The sequence below is a fragment of the Dreissena polymorpha genome, chromosome 14 (genome assembly GCF_020536995.1).
Source record: "Dreissena polymorpha isolate Duluth1 chromosome 14, UMN_Dpol_1.0, whole genome shotgun sequence".
Classification (NCBI taxonomy): domain Eukaryota; kingdom Metazoa; phylum Mollusca; class Bivalvia; order Myida; family Dreissenidae; genus Dreissena; species Dreissena polymorpha.
This window is the reverse complement of record NC_068368.1, coordinates 63,879,161-63,897,077: the sequence shown is the minus strand read 5'-3', so window position 1 is coordinate 63,897,077 and position 17,917 is coordinate 63,879,161. Positions and strand designations below refer to the sequence as shown.

Genomic DNA, 17,917 nt, shown 5'->3' with positions numbered 1-17,917 from the left:
GCTGTACTTGTTGGCTTAACCTTGCTCATGGTGAGCTATAGGCTGTATTTGCTGTACTTGTTGGCTTACCCTTGCTCATGGTGAGCTATAGGCTGTATTTGCTGTACTTGTTGGCTTAACCTTGCTCATGGTGAGCTATAGGCTGTATTTGCTGTACTTGTTGGCTTACCCTTGCTCATGGTGAGCTATAGGCTGTATTTGCTGTACATGTTGGCTTACCCTTGCTCATGGTGAGCTATAGACTGTATTTGCTGTACTTGTTGGCTTACCCTTGCTCATGGTGAGCTATAGGCTTTATTTGCTGTACTTGTTGGCTTACCCTTGCTCATGGTGAGCTATAGGCTGTATTTGCTGTACTTGTCGGCTTACCCTTGCTCATGGTGAGCTATAGGCTGTATTTGCTGTACTTGTTGGCTTACCCTTGCTCTTGGTGAGCTATAGGCTGCATTTGCTGTATTTGTTGGCTTACCCTTGCTCATGGTGAGCTATAGGCTGCATTTGCTGTATTTGTTGGCTTACCCTTGCTCATGGTGAGCTATAGTGGTCAGTCTTGGTACAGCGTCTTGTGTTGTCAACTTTTAGCTTGTTACCCCTTTAAGGCCAATATTTTTCATCTTACATTTATGAAACTTGGTCAGAATATTAATCTTGACAATATCTAGGCAGAGTTCAAATCGGGGTCATTTGTGTCCAAAAACTAGGTCACCGGTTCCTATGTTATAAAATCTATATAGATGCCATATTAATGACTCAATCTTGATAAAACTTGATCAGTATGTTTAACTGTACAATAACATTTTCACTTAGGATTCAATAGTTTTGCCCTCAACTTGTAAACATTTCCCACTCAGAAGCAAAGTGAATATGCTATATGCAACCAGCATTAAACCAGAACAGCCTGAGAGTAGCTCACAGTCTGTTAAGGTTTTATGGTGTTTGCTTAAGAAATAATTCGTGTACGTTATAGTTTGTTTTCGAATAACCCACGGCCGGGAGTTTAGATGCGTAGGGATTAAATCACGAGTGCGAAGCACGAGTGATTTGAAACCACGCATCTAAACTTCCGGCCGTGGGTTATTCGACAACAAACTATAACGTACACGAATTATTTCGATTCTAACACGATTTTTACTAAAGATTTATAGAATGTATCTTATTTTTCTTGCATACTATTTTATGTGAAGCTCCGTCCATAAAAATAGCTTTCGGCTGTTCTGTCGATCACATCTCCGCCCTCAATAACAGCCAAATTGGATGGAAAAAACCCATTTCATTTCTCACGTTTGGTTAAATAAGAACAACAACAACTTGCGTAAACTAACATGTCTTCAGTGTACACTTTAAATTAACGCAAGAGTGTTACATCTACAAGAAAACAACACGGTATATGTGACAATAAATTGGAATAAACTGACGATACTGTACAGAAAAAATTACTGTACAGAAAAAATTACAAATAGTGTTGAATCAACGTCAGCCATTTTAGTATTGAAGCAGCAGACGAACACCGTGGGAAATTGGGTCAATTTTACGCATTTCTGTTCATAGCGTAGTATTTTGTCACGTGACTTTCATTCATAAAATACAGGATTATTACGCTGGTGGAAAATGTATCGGCATGTTTTGTTTAGCTACAGCGCGTGCTTTCAGTGTATAAGCTCCGCCCATAATTTGTTGCAGAATAACCCATGGACGATTTTCTTCTTTGTTTATATTAAATTTGGCACGTGCCGTGTTAGAATGATAATTAGAATCTTTGGGTTGGAAATGAAGCCCTTAAATATTGAATTTATTTAGAAAAGTTCTTTAATTTTATTAGATTTTCTATGGGACTACAAACAGGTCAATATGCATATCTGAATGATTATGGGTTAAGCTGTCATTTGATGCAGTTTAGCTCAGTGTGTCAGTGTTTAATGTATGCACATATTTTATTGTCCCAGATTAGCCTGTGCAGTGCACACTGGCTAATCAGGGACAATACTTTCCCTTTTTATGTTTTTTTGTTGAAAAGAAGTCTCAGCTAAATTAAAATCCATTCAAGACGTAGAGTGTTGCCGTGATTAGCCTGTGCGGACTTCACTGGCTAAGCTTGTGTGGAATTCACAGGCTAATCTTGGACGATACTTATAACACATGCATGTAAGTATGATATTGCTTGTTCAGAGGGAGATGCAGAGAAGTTCAGTGTGGGTCACTTGGAAGGTCCGTGCCGTGTGGGTGTGCCGTTCAACATTCCCCTGGACCTCCTGGACGCCATGGGCAACCCTGCCCGGATTGATGGAAGGAACACCTCTCCAGCCCTGGAGGCCAGGTGGGTGGCATAGCACAGGGGCGTGTCGGGCTGCTTTTGGTAGATATTTTTTTATTCCCCACCAATCCGTTAGTCTGTCATTTTGTCAGTATGCCCATCTGTCTGTCCATCTGTCTGTTACAAAAATTTGAAATTTGCGGGGGATATTATTTCAACAAATTTTATTATTATGCTCCCCATATACCAATATATATATATGGGGAGCATATAGTTGCCAGTTTGTCCTTCCGTACGAACTAAATTCATGTCCGGAGCATAACTCTTAATCTACTGAAGGGACTGTCTTGAAACTTTAAATATAAACAGATGGCAAGTAGGAGAAGTGCAGTGACTAAGAACCATAACTCTATCTACCTTAGTTTTGTAATTATCTCCCTTTATTTAATTTCAAAGTAAATGTTTGTTTAGAGCATAACTCTAAATCTACTTAAGGGATTTACTTTAAACTTTAAATATAAACAGATGGCAAGTAGGAGAAGTGCAGTGACTAAGAACCATAACTCTATCTACTTAAGGTCACTAGGGTCAAGGTCAAGGTCACCAAAGCTAATAATAGATTATCCTTTGCACTTTTGTTACAGTTTCTCATTGCACCTTCAATACTTTACAGATCTCTTTCATATTTGTCATGTAGGTACCTTGCATGGACCTCTACCTTTTGATGACTTTTGAGGTCATTGGGCAGGGGTGTGATTTTTCCGCGGATCGGGTTGTCCCGGATGTCACTTGTGAGATTTGCGTAAATTCGTTTTAAAAAAATGTGGGGGAGAGGGGCTACCACCGATTCCGCGGACGTATTTCATAAGCGGCCCAAAATATCCGCGGCCCGCGAAATCTCCGCATTTTACACTGGTAGATTCTGCCTAACAGGGTTCGACACTAAGGCACGTCCGACAGACATTGTCTAGTAAGATCGGTGGTCGGGCTAGTAAAACTGCGGGCTAGCTTGTCCGACTGGTCGTACATAAATTAAAAAAATCTATACTGATTCATATAACTATAAATAACTGCTGTGAAAACCTTTACTTTTAATCTGTAAAATTACTCTTGAATCCGTTATTTACATTAAAACAAAACTAGTATATTTAAATAAACGCGGAGCATTCACATGATTCATCGCTATTTTTAGACGCAAAGGAGAGCTTCCTGCAGAAATTGCTTGTTTCAATTGGTCAAGTTGTAATGAATATTAATGATTTTCTGCAGTGTCGTAAAACTGTAGAGCATGATTTTACGTCTTCTATCGAAAATCGGTATCGTCACTGTAAACATTTTTGTGAAGCAGACAAGATAATGTAATTTAAAAAATGGCTTTGTTCAAGTTCGGATTTTTGTCCAACAAATCAGTTAATAAAAAAGAACCCGACGCTTAACTGACACGAAACGTAAATATGAAGAAACAAGAAAACGTCAATTTTATCCTAGATGGAAAATCGAGTCAGTTCCCATGGCTTGAATTTGACGAAGAAAAGCAAAAAAAAGGGTTATTTTATTGTTTTACTCTAAGCATTAAAAAATCTGGTGTTCACTGATTATTTACTGATAAATCCTGATTAAACAGTCACATGACACAATTGTGTTCATTTGCTATGTCATTTATGGTCTAGTAGACATCAAGTTCGGGCTAGTTCATTTTAAGAGGAGCTGGTCCGACGGTCTTGCTGTAATAAAAGTTAATGTCGAACCCTGCCTAAGCATTTTTAAAACGAGCCATATAATTGGCTGTCGTTTCCCAATCTTCCAATTAAAATCGTGTTCTTTAAATGCGCTCTGTGATTTGTTTGCAAATGGAGCCGTTGTGAAGAGAAAATTAAGATTATTGAAATAACAAATAGCAATCGAATAAACGACTGACATCACCTAGTCTGATAGGAATAATGAAATGTGTTTGTCAAAAAAAAGACTACGTTTTAGATACAAGCAACACATATTTTGTTGAGAAATGTGCCCACTGAATTTGTGTCATGGAAACCAGTGTTTGCAAATTGGAGTGTAGTCTACTCGCAAAGTAAAACAATTTAGAGAGTATCGTTCGAACATGGAAATAGACAAACATGATTTGATTTTTATATGTCTGTGGGTCTGTGTATAATCAAAATTCATATGCATATTCTGCTTTATAATGTTTGTCACGCTGTTCAGTTAACTGAAATAGCTTTGAACTGAGTGAAGATGTGAAATGCAAGATATTGAAAGGTAAACAAATAAAATATATTAATTTAACTCAGTTAATACATCATTAACACCAGAAGAACACTCAAGTGTGTTTGTTTATATTTAGTCTATTAACTGTCATTCAATACATTGAAAAACTGCTGCTATTGATCACAATAAATACTGACTACTGTTTACTTTGCATCCTCAGTATGATTAATGTGAAGTTTAACAGGTTTTTATAAAGAAATATTGTTATGAAGTTCAAAAAGTTGTTTATTTTAATGTCTGTTTTTATGTTTGTCATTGCGTTATGCGCGCCATTCGCGTAGTCAAAATCAGTCAACAGAATTTTCCTCCCCTCTGACTTTGCCTCAATCACACCCCTGGTGGGGTCAAGGTCACCAAGGCTAATAATAGATTTTCCATCACACTTGTGTTCCAGTTTATAATAGCACCTTCAATACTTTACCGATCTCTTTCATATTTGGCATGTAGGTACCTGGCATGGACCTCTACCTTTTGATGATGTTTGAGGTCACTGGGGTCAAGGTCACCAAAGCTAATAAAAGATTTTCATTCACACCTTTGTTACGGTTTCTCACAGTGCCTTCAATATTTGACTGATCTCTTATATATTTGGCATGTATGTACCTTGCATGGACCTCTACCTTTTGATGAGGTTTGAGGTCACTGGGGTCAAGGTCAAAGTCACTGAGGCTAATATTAGATTTTCTCAAGGTCTCACTTTTTTCCACACAATTAACCCATATTTCGACAAAGCATCATTTGGGAGCATCCATCAGTTTTACTGATATCCTTGTTTTATTTGTTTAATGTAAAACTTAAAAAGTTGCATTTAGTCACCTTGCTCTGTTTACAGCATAAAAACAGTTTAATGAACTCTTAGCAGCAAAAAAATATACGCTGCGGTGGAATAAAAAGCAATTATCTGTTGCTAATAAAGATTATTCAGAAGGTTGCAGTTAATCATATGTGTCTTGTTCTGATAAAATTGGGCTTAATGCATGTGCGTAAAGTGTTTTCCCAGATTAGCCTGTGCAGTTTGCACAGGCTAATCAGGGACAACGCTTTCCACTTTTATGGTATTTTTTGTTTAAAGGAAGTCTCTTCTACACGTAAATCCAGTTAGGGTGGAAAGTGTCGTCCCTGATTCACCTGTTCGGACTGCACAGGCTAATCTGGGATGGCACTTTACGCACATGCATTAAGCCCTGTTTTCACAGAACGCGAATCATAGGATTACTTGGGAGGGGTTTAAACCACTCAGAGCACAAATCTGGTGTGTCTATTGTAGTGGTCTAGAGCTGAAGTTTGGCAGTACCAGTATAAAGGGCCATACACTGACCATCAAAGACGTGGAGGCTAGGGGACCAGTGGGGTCAAGCGCTGGAAAGGTGAGTAACACTACACTGCCCTAAGGGCATGTATTAATCGCGGTTAAGGACCAACAGGGTCCACAGGGGTTACAAACGCGCTGGACAGAATGTAAAAACACCGATAATAACTTTATTTATGCAATATATCAATTTATTGAAATACATTTGCAAAAATCATTAGTGCATAAAAGACAGATTTTCTTGCAGTTTGTGCCAATACCTTAGATTAAAGATTAAATCTTTTAAAACCTCTGAAATTGGTGCCTACATTTAAAGTTGTGTGCAGTATAACTGCGTACATGCATGCTGTACACATCAAATTTTTGTTCAGTATGGGACTCATAGTCACATAACCGCCACGATCACACATTCCTGGGTTATTATACACTTGAATATAGCTGACAATGCAGTATGGGACTCATAGTCACATATCCGCCACGATCACACATTCCTGGGTTATTATACCCTTGAATATAATGCAGTATGGGACTCAAAGTCACATATCCACCACGATCACACATTCCAGGGTTATTATACCCTTGAATATAATGCAGTATGGGACTCATAGTCACATAACTGCCACGATCACACATTCCTGGGTTATTATACCCTTGAATATAATGCAGTATGGGACTCATAGTCACATAACCGCCACGATCACACATTCCTGGGTTATTATACCCTTGAATATAGCTGACAATGCAGTATGGGACTCATAGTCACATATCCGCCACGATCACACATTCCTGGGTTATTATACCCTTGAATATAGCTGACAATGCAGTATGGGACTCATAGTCACATGCCACGATCACACATTCCTGGGTTATTATACCCTTGAATATAGCTGACAATGCAGTATGGGACTCATAGTCACATATCCGCCACGATCACACATTCCTGGGTTATTATACCCTTGAATATAATGCAGTATGGGACTCATAGTCACATAACCGCCACGATCACACATTCCTGGGTTATTATACCCTTGAATATAATGCAGTATGGGACTCATAGTCACACATTCCTGGGTTATTATACCCTTGAATATAATGCAGTATGGGACTCATAGTCACATATCCACCACGATCACACATTCCTGGGTTATTATACCCTTGAATATTGCTGACAATGCAGTATGGGACTCATAGTCACATGCCACGATCACACATTCCTGGGTTATTATACCCTTGAATATTGCTGACAATGCAGTATGGGACTCATAGTCACATGCCACGATCACACATTCCTGGGTTATTATACCCTTGAATATAGCTGACAATGCAGTATGGGACTCATAGTCACATGCCACGATCACACATTCCTGGGTTATTATACCCTTGAATATAGCTGACAATGCAGTATGGGACTCATAGTCACATGCCACGATCACACATTCCTGGGTTATTATACTCTTGAATATTGCTGACAATGCAGTATGGGACTCATAGTCACATGCCACGTTCACACATTCCTGGGTTATTATACCCTTGAATATTGCTGACAATGCAGTATGGGACTCATAGTCACATAACCGCCACGATCACACATTCCTGGGTTATTATACCCTTGAATATAATGCAGTATGGGACTCATAGTCACATATCCGCCACGATCGCACATTCCTGGGTTATTATACCCTTGAATATAGCTGACAATGCAGTATGGGACTCATAGTCACATATCCGCCACGATTACACATTCCTGGGTTATTATACCCTTGAATATAATGCAGTATGGGACTCAAAGTCACATATCCACCACAATCACACATTCCTGGGTTATTATACCCTTGAATATAATGCAGTATGGGACTCATAGTCACATAACCGCCACGATCACACATTCCTGGGTTATTATACCCTTGAATATAATGCAGTATGGGACTCATAGTCACATAACCGCCACGATCACACATTCCTGGGTTATTATACCCTTGAATATAGCTGACAATGCAGTATGGGACTCATAGTCACATATCCGCCACGATCACACATTCCTGGGTTATTATACCCTTGAATATAGCTGACAATGCAGTATGGGACTCATAGTCACATGCCACGATCACACATTCCTGGGTTATTATACCCTTGAATATAGCTGACAATGCAGTATGGGACTCATAGTCACATATCCGCCACGATCACACATTCCTGTGTTATTATACCCTTGAATATAATGCAGTATGGGACTCATAGTCACATAACCGCCACGATCACACATTCCTGGGTTATTATACCCTTGAATATAATGCAGTATGGGACTCATAGTCACACATTCCTGGGTTATTATACCCTTGAATATAATGCAGTATGGGACTCATAGTCACATATCCACCACGATCACACATTCCTGGGTTATTATACCCTTGAATATTGCTGACAATGCAGTATGGGACTCATAGTCACATGCCACAATCACACATTCCTGGGTTATTATACCCTTGAATATTGCTGACAATGCAGTATGGGACTCATAGTCACACATTCCTGGGTTATTATACCCTTGAATATAATGCAGTATGGGACTCATAGTCAATAACCGCCACGATTACACATTCCTGGGTTATTATACCCTTGAATATAATGCAGTATGGGACTCATGGTCACATAACCGCCACGATCACACATTCCTGGGTTATTATACCCTTGAATATAATGCAGTATGGGACACATAGTCACATAACCGCCACGATCACACATTCCTGGGTTATTATACCCTTGAATATAATGCATTATGGGACTCATAGTCACATAACCGCCACAATCACACATTCCTGGGTTATTATACCCTTGAATATTGCTGACAATGCAGTATGGGACTCATAGTCACATATCCGCCACGATCACACATTCCTGGGTTTTTATACCCTTGAATATAATGCAGTATGGGACTCATAGTCACATAACCGCCACGATCACAAATTCCTGGGTTATTATACCCTTGAATATAATGCAGTATGGGACTCATAGTCACATATCCACCACGATCACACATTCCTGGGTTATTATTCCCTTGAATATAATGCAGTATGGGACTCATAGTCACATAACCGCCACGATCACACATTCCTGGGTTATTATACCCTTGAATATAGCTGACAATGCAGTATGGGACTCATAGTCACATATCCGCCACGATCACACATTCCTGGGTTATTATACCCTTGAATATAGCTGACAATGCAGTATGGGACTCATAGTCACATAACCGCCACAATCACACATTCCTGGGTTATTATACCCTTGAATATAATGCAGTATGGGACTCATAGTCACATAACAGCCATGATCACACATTCCTGGGTTATTATACCCTTGAATATAATGCAGTATGGGACTCATAGTCACATATCCACCACGATCACACATTCCTGGGTTATTATACCCTTGAATATAGCTGACAATGCAGTATGGGACTCATAGTAACATATCCGCCACGATCACACATTCCTGGGTTATTATACCCTTGAATATAATGCAGTATGGGACTCATAGTCACATATCCACCACGATCACACATTCCTGGGTTTTTATTCCCTTGAATATAATGCAGTATGGGACTCATAATCACTTAACCGCCACGATCACACATTCCTGGGTTATTATACCCTTGAATATAATGCAGTATGGGACTCAAAGTCACATAACCGCCACGATCACACATTCCTGGGTTATTATACCCTTGAATATAATGCAGTATGGGACTCATAGTCACAAATCCGCCACGATCACACATTCCTGGGTTATTATACCCTTGAATATAATGCAGTATGGGACTCATAGTCACATAACCGCCACGATCACACATTCCTGGGTTATTATACCCTTGAATATAATGCAGTATGGGACTCAAGGTCACATATCCACCACGATCACACATTCCTGGGTTATTATACCCTTGAATATAATGCAGTATGGGACTCATAGTCACACATTCCTGGGTTATTATTCCCTTGAATATTGCTGACAATGCAGTATCGGACTCATAGTCACACATTCCTGGGTTATTATACCCTTGAATATAATGCAGTATGGGACTCATAGTCACATAATCGCCACGATCACACATTCCTGGGTTATTATACCCTTGAATATAATGCAGTATGGGACTCATAGTCACATAACCACCACGATCACACATTCCTGGGTTATTATACCCTTGAATATAATGCAGTATGGGACTCATAGTCACATATCTGCCACGATCACACATTCCTGGGTTATTATACCCTTGAATATAGCTGACAATGCAGTATGGGACTCATAGTCACACATTCCTGGGTTATTATACCCTTGAATATAGCTGACAATGCAGTATGGGACTCATAGTCACATGCCACGATCACACATTCCTGGGTTATTATTCTTGAATATTGCTGACAATGTAGTATGGGACTCATAGTCACATAACCGCCACGATCACACATTCCTGGGTTATTATACCCTTGAATATAATGCAGTATGGTACTCATAGTCACATAACCGCCACGATCACACATTCCTGGGTTATTATACCCTTGAATATAATGCAGTATGGGACTCATAGTCACATAACCGCCACGATCACACATTCCTGGGTTATTATACCCTTGAATATTGCTGACAATGCAGTATGGGACTCATAGTCACATATCCGCCACGATCACACATTCCTGGGTTATTATACCCTTGAATATAATGCAGTATGGGACTCATAGTCACATAACCACCACGATCACACATTCCTGGGTTATTATAATCTTGAATATAGCTGACAATGCAGTATGGGACTCATAGTCACATGCCACGATCACACATTCCTGGGTTATTATACCCTTGAATATTGCTGACAATGCAGTATGGGACTCATAGTCACATGCCACGATCACACATTCCTGGGTTATTATAGCCTTGAATATAGCTGACAATGCAGTATGGGACTCATAGTCACATGCCTCGATCACACATTCCTGGGTTATTATACCCTTGAATATAGCTGACAATGCAGTATGGGACTCATAGTCACATGCCACGATCACACATTCCTGGGTTATTATACTCTTGAATATTGCTGACAATGCAGTATGGGACTCATAGTCACATGCCACGATCACACATTCCTGGGTTATTATACCCTTGAATATTGCTGACAATGCAGTATGGGACTCATAGTCACATATCTGCCACGATCACACATTCCTGGGTTATTATACCCTTGAATATAGCTGACAATGCAGTATGGGACTCATAGTCACATATCCACCACGATCACACATCTGGGTTATTATACCCTTGAATATAGCTGACAATGCAGTATGGGACTCATAGTCACATATCCACCACGATCACACATTCCTGGGTTATTATACCCTTGAATATAATGCAGTATGGGACTCATAGTCACATAACCGCCACGATCACACATTCCTGGGTTATTATACCCTTGAATATTGCTGACAATGCAGTATGGGACTCATAGTCACATGCCACGATCACACATTCCTGGGTTATTATACCCTTGAATATTGCTGACAATGCAGTATGGGACTCATTGGCACATAACTGCCACGATCACACATTCCTGTGTTATTATATCCTTGAATATAGCTGACAATGCAGTTTGGGACTCATAGTCACATAACCGCCACGATCACACATTCCTGGGTTATTATACCCTTGAATATAATGCAGTATGGGACTCATAGTCACATATCCACCACGATCACACATTCCTGGGTTATTATACCCTTGAATATTGCTGACAATGCAGTATGGGACTCATAGTCACATGCCACGATCACACATTCCTGGGTTATTATACCCTTGAATATAGCTGACAGTGCAGTATGGGACTCATAGTCACATGCCACAATCACACATTCCTGGGTTATTATACACTTGAATATAGCTGACAATGCAGTATGGAACTCATAGTCACATGCCAGGATCACACATTCCTGGGTTATTATACCCTTGAATATTGCTGACAATGCAGTATGGGACTCATAGTCACATATCTGCCACGATCACACATTTCTTGGTTATTATACCCTTGAGTATAGCTGACAATGCAGTATGGGACTCGAAGTCACATAACCGCTAAAATCACACATTCCTGGGTTATTATACCCTTGAATATAATGCAGTATGGGACTCATAGTCACATATCCACCACGATCACACATTCCTGGGTTATTATACCCTTGAATATTGCTGACAATGCAGTATGTGACTCATAGTCACATGCCACGATCACACATTCCTGGGTTATTATACCCTTGAATATAGCTGACAATGCAGTATGGGACTCATAGTCACATGCCACAATCACACATTCCTGGGTTATTATACCCTTGAATATAGCTGACAATGCAGTATGGGACTCAGAGTCACATGCCACGATCACACATTCCTGGGTTATTATACCCTTGAATATTGCTGACAATGCAGTATGGGACTCATAGTCACATATCTGCCACGATCACACATTCCTGGGTAATTATACCCTTGAATATAGCTGACAACGCAGTATGGGTTTCATAGTCACATATCCACCACGATCACACATTCCTGGGTTATTATACCCTTGAATATAATGCAGTATGGGACTCATAGTCACATGACCGCCACGATCACACATTCCTGGGTTATTATACCCTTGAATATTGCTGACAATGCAGTATGGGACTCATAGTCACATGCCACGATCACACATTCCTGGGTTATTATACCCTTGAATAAAATGCAGTATGGGACTCATAGTCACACATTCCTGGGTTATTATACCCTTGAATATAATGCAGTATGGGACTCATAGTCACATTACCGCCACGATCACACATTCCTGGGTTATTATTCCCTTGAATATAATGCAGTATGGGACTCATAGTCACATTACCGCCACGATCACACATTCCTGGGTTATTATACCCTTGAATATTGCTGACAATGCAGTATGGGACTCATAGTCACATAACCGCCACGATCACACATTCCTGGGTTATTATACCCTTGAATATAGCTGACAATGCAGTATGGGACTCTTAGTCACATAACCGCCACGATCACACATTCCTGGGTTATTATACCCTTGAATATAATGCAGTATGGGACTCATAGTCACATAACCGCCACAATAACACATTCCTGGGTTATTATACCCTTGATTATAATGCAGTATGGGACTCATAGTCACATAACCGCCATGATCACACATTCCTGGGTTATTATACCCTTGATTATAATGCAGTATGGGACTCATAGTCACATAACCGCCACGATCACACATTCCTGGGTTATTATACCCTTGAATATTGCTGACAATGCAGTATGTGACTCATAGTCACATGCCACGATCACACATTCCTGGGTTATTATACCCTTGAATATAGCTGACAATGCAGTATGGGACTCATAGTCACATGCCACAATCACACATTCCTGGGTTATTATACCCTTGAATATAGCTGACAATGCAGTATGGGACTCAGAGTCACATGCCACGATCACACATTCCTGGGTTATTATACCCTTGAATATTGCTGACAATGCAGTATGGGACTCATAGTCACATAACCGCTAAAATCACACATTCCTGGGTTATTATACCCTTGAATATAATGCAGTATGGGACTCATAGTCACATATCCACCACGATCACACATTCCTGGGTTATTATACCCTTGAATATTGCTGACAATGCAGTATGTGACTCATAGTCGCATGCCACGATCACACATTCCTGGGTTATTATACCCTTGAATATAGCTGACAATGCAGTATGGGACTCATAGTCACATGCCACAATCACACATTCCTGGGTTATTATACCCTTGAATATAGCTGACAATGCAGTATGGGACTCAGAGTCACATGCCACGATCACACATTCCTGGGTTATTATACCCTTGAATATTGCTGACAATGCAGTATGGGACTCATAGTCACATATCTGCCACGATCACACATTCCTGGGTAATTATACCCTTGAATATAGCTGACAACGCAGTATGGGTTTCATAGTCACATATCCACCACGATCACACATTCCTGGGTTATTATACCCTTGAATATAATGCAGTATGGGACTCATAGTCACATGACCGCCACGATCACACATTCCTGGGTTATTATACCCTTGAATATTGCTGACAATGCAGTATGGGACTCATAGTCACATGCCACGATCACACATTCCTGGGTTATTATACCCTTGAATAAAATGCAGTATGGGACTCATAGTCACACATTCCTGGGTTATTATACCCTTGAATATAATGCAGTATGGGACTCATAGTCACATTACCGCCACGATCACACATTCCTGGGTTATTATTCCCTTGAATATAATGCAGTATGGGACTCATAGTCACATTACCGCCACGATCACACATTCCTGGGTTATTATACCCTTGAATATTGCTGACAATGCAGTATGGGACTCATAGTCACATAACCGCCACGATCACACATTCCTGGGTTATTATACCCTTGAATATAGCTGACAATGCAGTATGGGACTCTTAGTCACATAACCGCCACGATCACACATTCCTGGGTTATTATACCCTTGAATATAATGCAGTATGGGACTCATAGTCACATAACCGCCACAATAACACATTCCTGGGTTATTATACCCTTGATTATAATGCAGTATGGGACTCATAGTCACATAACCGCCATGATCACACATTCCTGGGTTATTATACCCTTGATTATAATGCAGTATGGGACTCATAGTCACATAACCGCCACGATCACACATTCCTGGGTTATTATAACCTTGAATATAGCTGACAATGCAGTATGGGACTCATAGTCACATGCCACGATCACACATTCCTGGGTTATTATACCCTTGAATATTGCTGACAATGCAGTATGGGACTCATAGTCACATGCCACGATCACACATTCCTGGGTTATTATAGCCTTGAATATAGCTGACAATGCAGTATGGGACTCATAGTCACATGCCACGATCACACATTTCTGGGTTATTATACCCTTGAATATAGCTGACAATGCAGTATGGGACTCATAGTCACATGCCACGATCACACATTCCTGGGTTATTATACTCTTGAATATTGCTGACAATGCAGTATGGGACTCATAGTCACATGCCACGATCACACATTCCTGAGTTATTATACCCTTGAATATTGCTGACAATGCAGTATGGGACTCATAGTTACATATCTGCCACGATCACACATTCCTGGGTTATTATACCCTTGAATATTGCTGACAATGCAGTATGGGACTCATAGTCACATATCCACCACGATCACACATTTCTGGGTTATTATACCCTTGAATATAGCTGACAATGCAGTATGGGACTCATAGTCACATATCCACCACGATCACACATTCCTGGGTTATTATACCCTTGAATATTGCTGACAATGCAGTATGGGACTCATAGTCACATAACCGCCACGATCACACATTCCTGGGTTATTATACCCTTGAATATTGCTGACAATGCAGTATGGGACTCATAATCACATGCCACGATCACACATTCCTGGGTTATTATACCCTTGAATATTGCTGACAATGCAGTATGGGACTCATTGGCACATAACTGCCACGATCACACATTCCTGTGTTATTATATCCTTGAATATAGCTGACAATGCAGTTTGGGACTCATAGTCACATAACCGCCACGATCACACATTCCTGGGTTATTATACCCTTGAATATAATGCAGTATGGGACTCATAGTCACATATCCACCACGATCACACATTCCTGGGTTATTATACCCTTGAATATTGCTGACAATGCAGTATGGGACTCATAGTCACATGCCACGATCACACATTCCTGGGTTATTATACCCTTGAATATAGCTGACAATGCAGTATGGGACTCATAGTCACATGCCACAATCACACATTCCTGGGTTATTATACACTTGAATATAGCTGACAATGCAGTATGGAACTCATAGTCACATGCCAGGATCACACATTCCTGGGTTATTATACCCTTGAATATTGCTGACAATGCAGTATGGGACTCATAGTCACATATCTGCCACGATCACACATTTCTTGGTTATTATACCCTTGAGTATAGCTGACAATGCAGTATGAGACTCGAAGTCACATAACCGCCACAATCACACATTCCTGGGTTACTATACCCTTGAATATAATGCAGTATGGGACTCATAGTCACATATCCACCACGATCACACATTCCTGGGTTATTATACCCTTGAATATAGCTGACAATGCAGTATGGGACTCATAGTCACATGCCACGATCACACATTCCTGGGTTATTATACCCTTGAATATAGCTGACAATGCAGTATGGGACTCATAGTCACATGCCACAATCACACATTCCTGGGTTATTATACCCTGTAATATAGCTGACAATGCAGTATGGGACTCATAGTCACATGCCACGATCACACATTCCTGGGTTATTATACCCTTGAATATTGCTGACAATGCAGTATGGGACTCATAGTCACATATCTGCCACGATCACACATTCCTGGGTAATTATACCCTTGAATATAGCTGACAACGCAGTATGGGTTTCATAGTCACATATCCACCACGATCACACATTCCTGGGTTATTATACCCTTGAATATAATGCAGTATGGGACTCATAGTCACATGACCGCCACGATCACACATTCCTGGGTTATTATACCCTTGAATATTGCTGACAATGCAGTATGGGACTCATAGTCACATGCCACGATCACACATTCCTGGGTTATTATACCCTTGAATAAAATGCAGTATGGGACTCATAGTCACACATTCCTGGGTTATTATACCCTTGAATATAATGCAGTATGGGACTCATAGTCACATAACCGCCACGATCACACATTCCTGGGTTATTATTCCCTTGAATATAATGCAGTATGGGACTCATAGTCACATAACCGCCACGATCACACATTCCTGGGTTATTATACCCTTGAATATTGCTGACAATGCAGTATGGGACTCATAGTCACATAACCGCCACGATCACACATTCCTGGGTTATTATACCCTTGAATATAGCTGACAATGCAGTATGGGACTCATAGTCACATAACCGCCACGATCACACATTCCTGGGTTATTATAGCCTTGAATATAATGCAGTATGGGACTCATAGTCACATAACCGCCACAATAACACATTCCTGGGTTATTATACCCTTGATTATAATGCAGTATGGGACTCATAGTCACATAACCGCCACGATCACACATTCCTGGGTTATTATAACCTTGAATATAGCTGACAATGCAGTATGGGACTCATAGTCACATGCCACGATCACACATTCCTGGGTTATTATACCCTTGAATATTGCTGACAATGCAGTATGGGACTCATAGTCACATGCCACGATCACACATTCCTGGGTTATTATAGCCTTGAATATAGCTGACAATGCAGTATGGGACTCATAGTCACATGCCACGATCACACATTCCTGGGTTATTATACCCTTGAATATAGCTGACAATGCAGTATGGGACTCATAGTCACATGCCACGATCACACATTCCTGGGTTATTATACTCTTGAATATTGCTGACAATGCAGTATGGGACTCATAGTCACATGCCACGATCACACATTCCTGGGTTATTATACCCTTGAATATTGCTGACAATGCAGTATGGGACTCATTGTCACATATCTGCCACAATCACACATTCCTGGGTTATTATACCCTTGAATATAGCTGACAATGCAGTATGGGACTCATAGTCACATATCCACCACGATCACACATTTCTGGGTTATTATACCCTTGAATATAGCTGACAATGCAGTATGGGACTCATAGTCACATATCCACCACGATCACACATTCCTGGGTTATTATACCCTTGAATATAATGCAGTATGGGACTCATAGTCACATAACCGCCATGATCACACATTCCTGGGTTATTATACCCTTGAATATTGCTGACAATGCAGTATGGGACTCATAGTCACATGCCACGATCACACATTCCTGGGTTATTATACCCTTGAATATTGCTGACAATGCAGTATGGGACTCATTAGCACAT

The 17,917-nt window shown here is 40.3% G+C and overlaps 1 protein-coding gene across 50 annotated transcripts in view; it reads left to right on the top strand.

Moving 5' to 3' along the window:
- LOC127857616 (structural maintenance of chromosomes flexible hinge domain-containing protein 1-like) overlaps positions 1 to 17,917 on the top strand; it is a 157,546-nt gene that overhangs the window by 51,694 nt on the left and 87,935 nt on the right. For all 50 annotated transcript variants that reach the window (XM_052394142.1, XM_052394147.1, XM_052394127.1 and 47 more), the window contains exons 21-22: positions 2,167 to 2,314; positions 5,787 to 5,886. In XM_052394142.1, the coding sequence (XP_052250102.1) occupies positions 2,167 to 2,314; positions 5,787 to 5,886 (248 nt within the window). The remainder of the gene's footprint in view (positions 1 to 2,166; positions 2,315 to 5,786; positions 5,887 to 17,917) is intronic.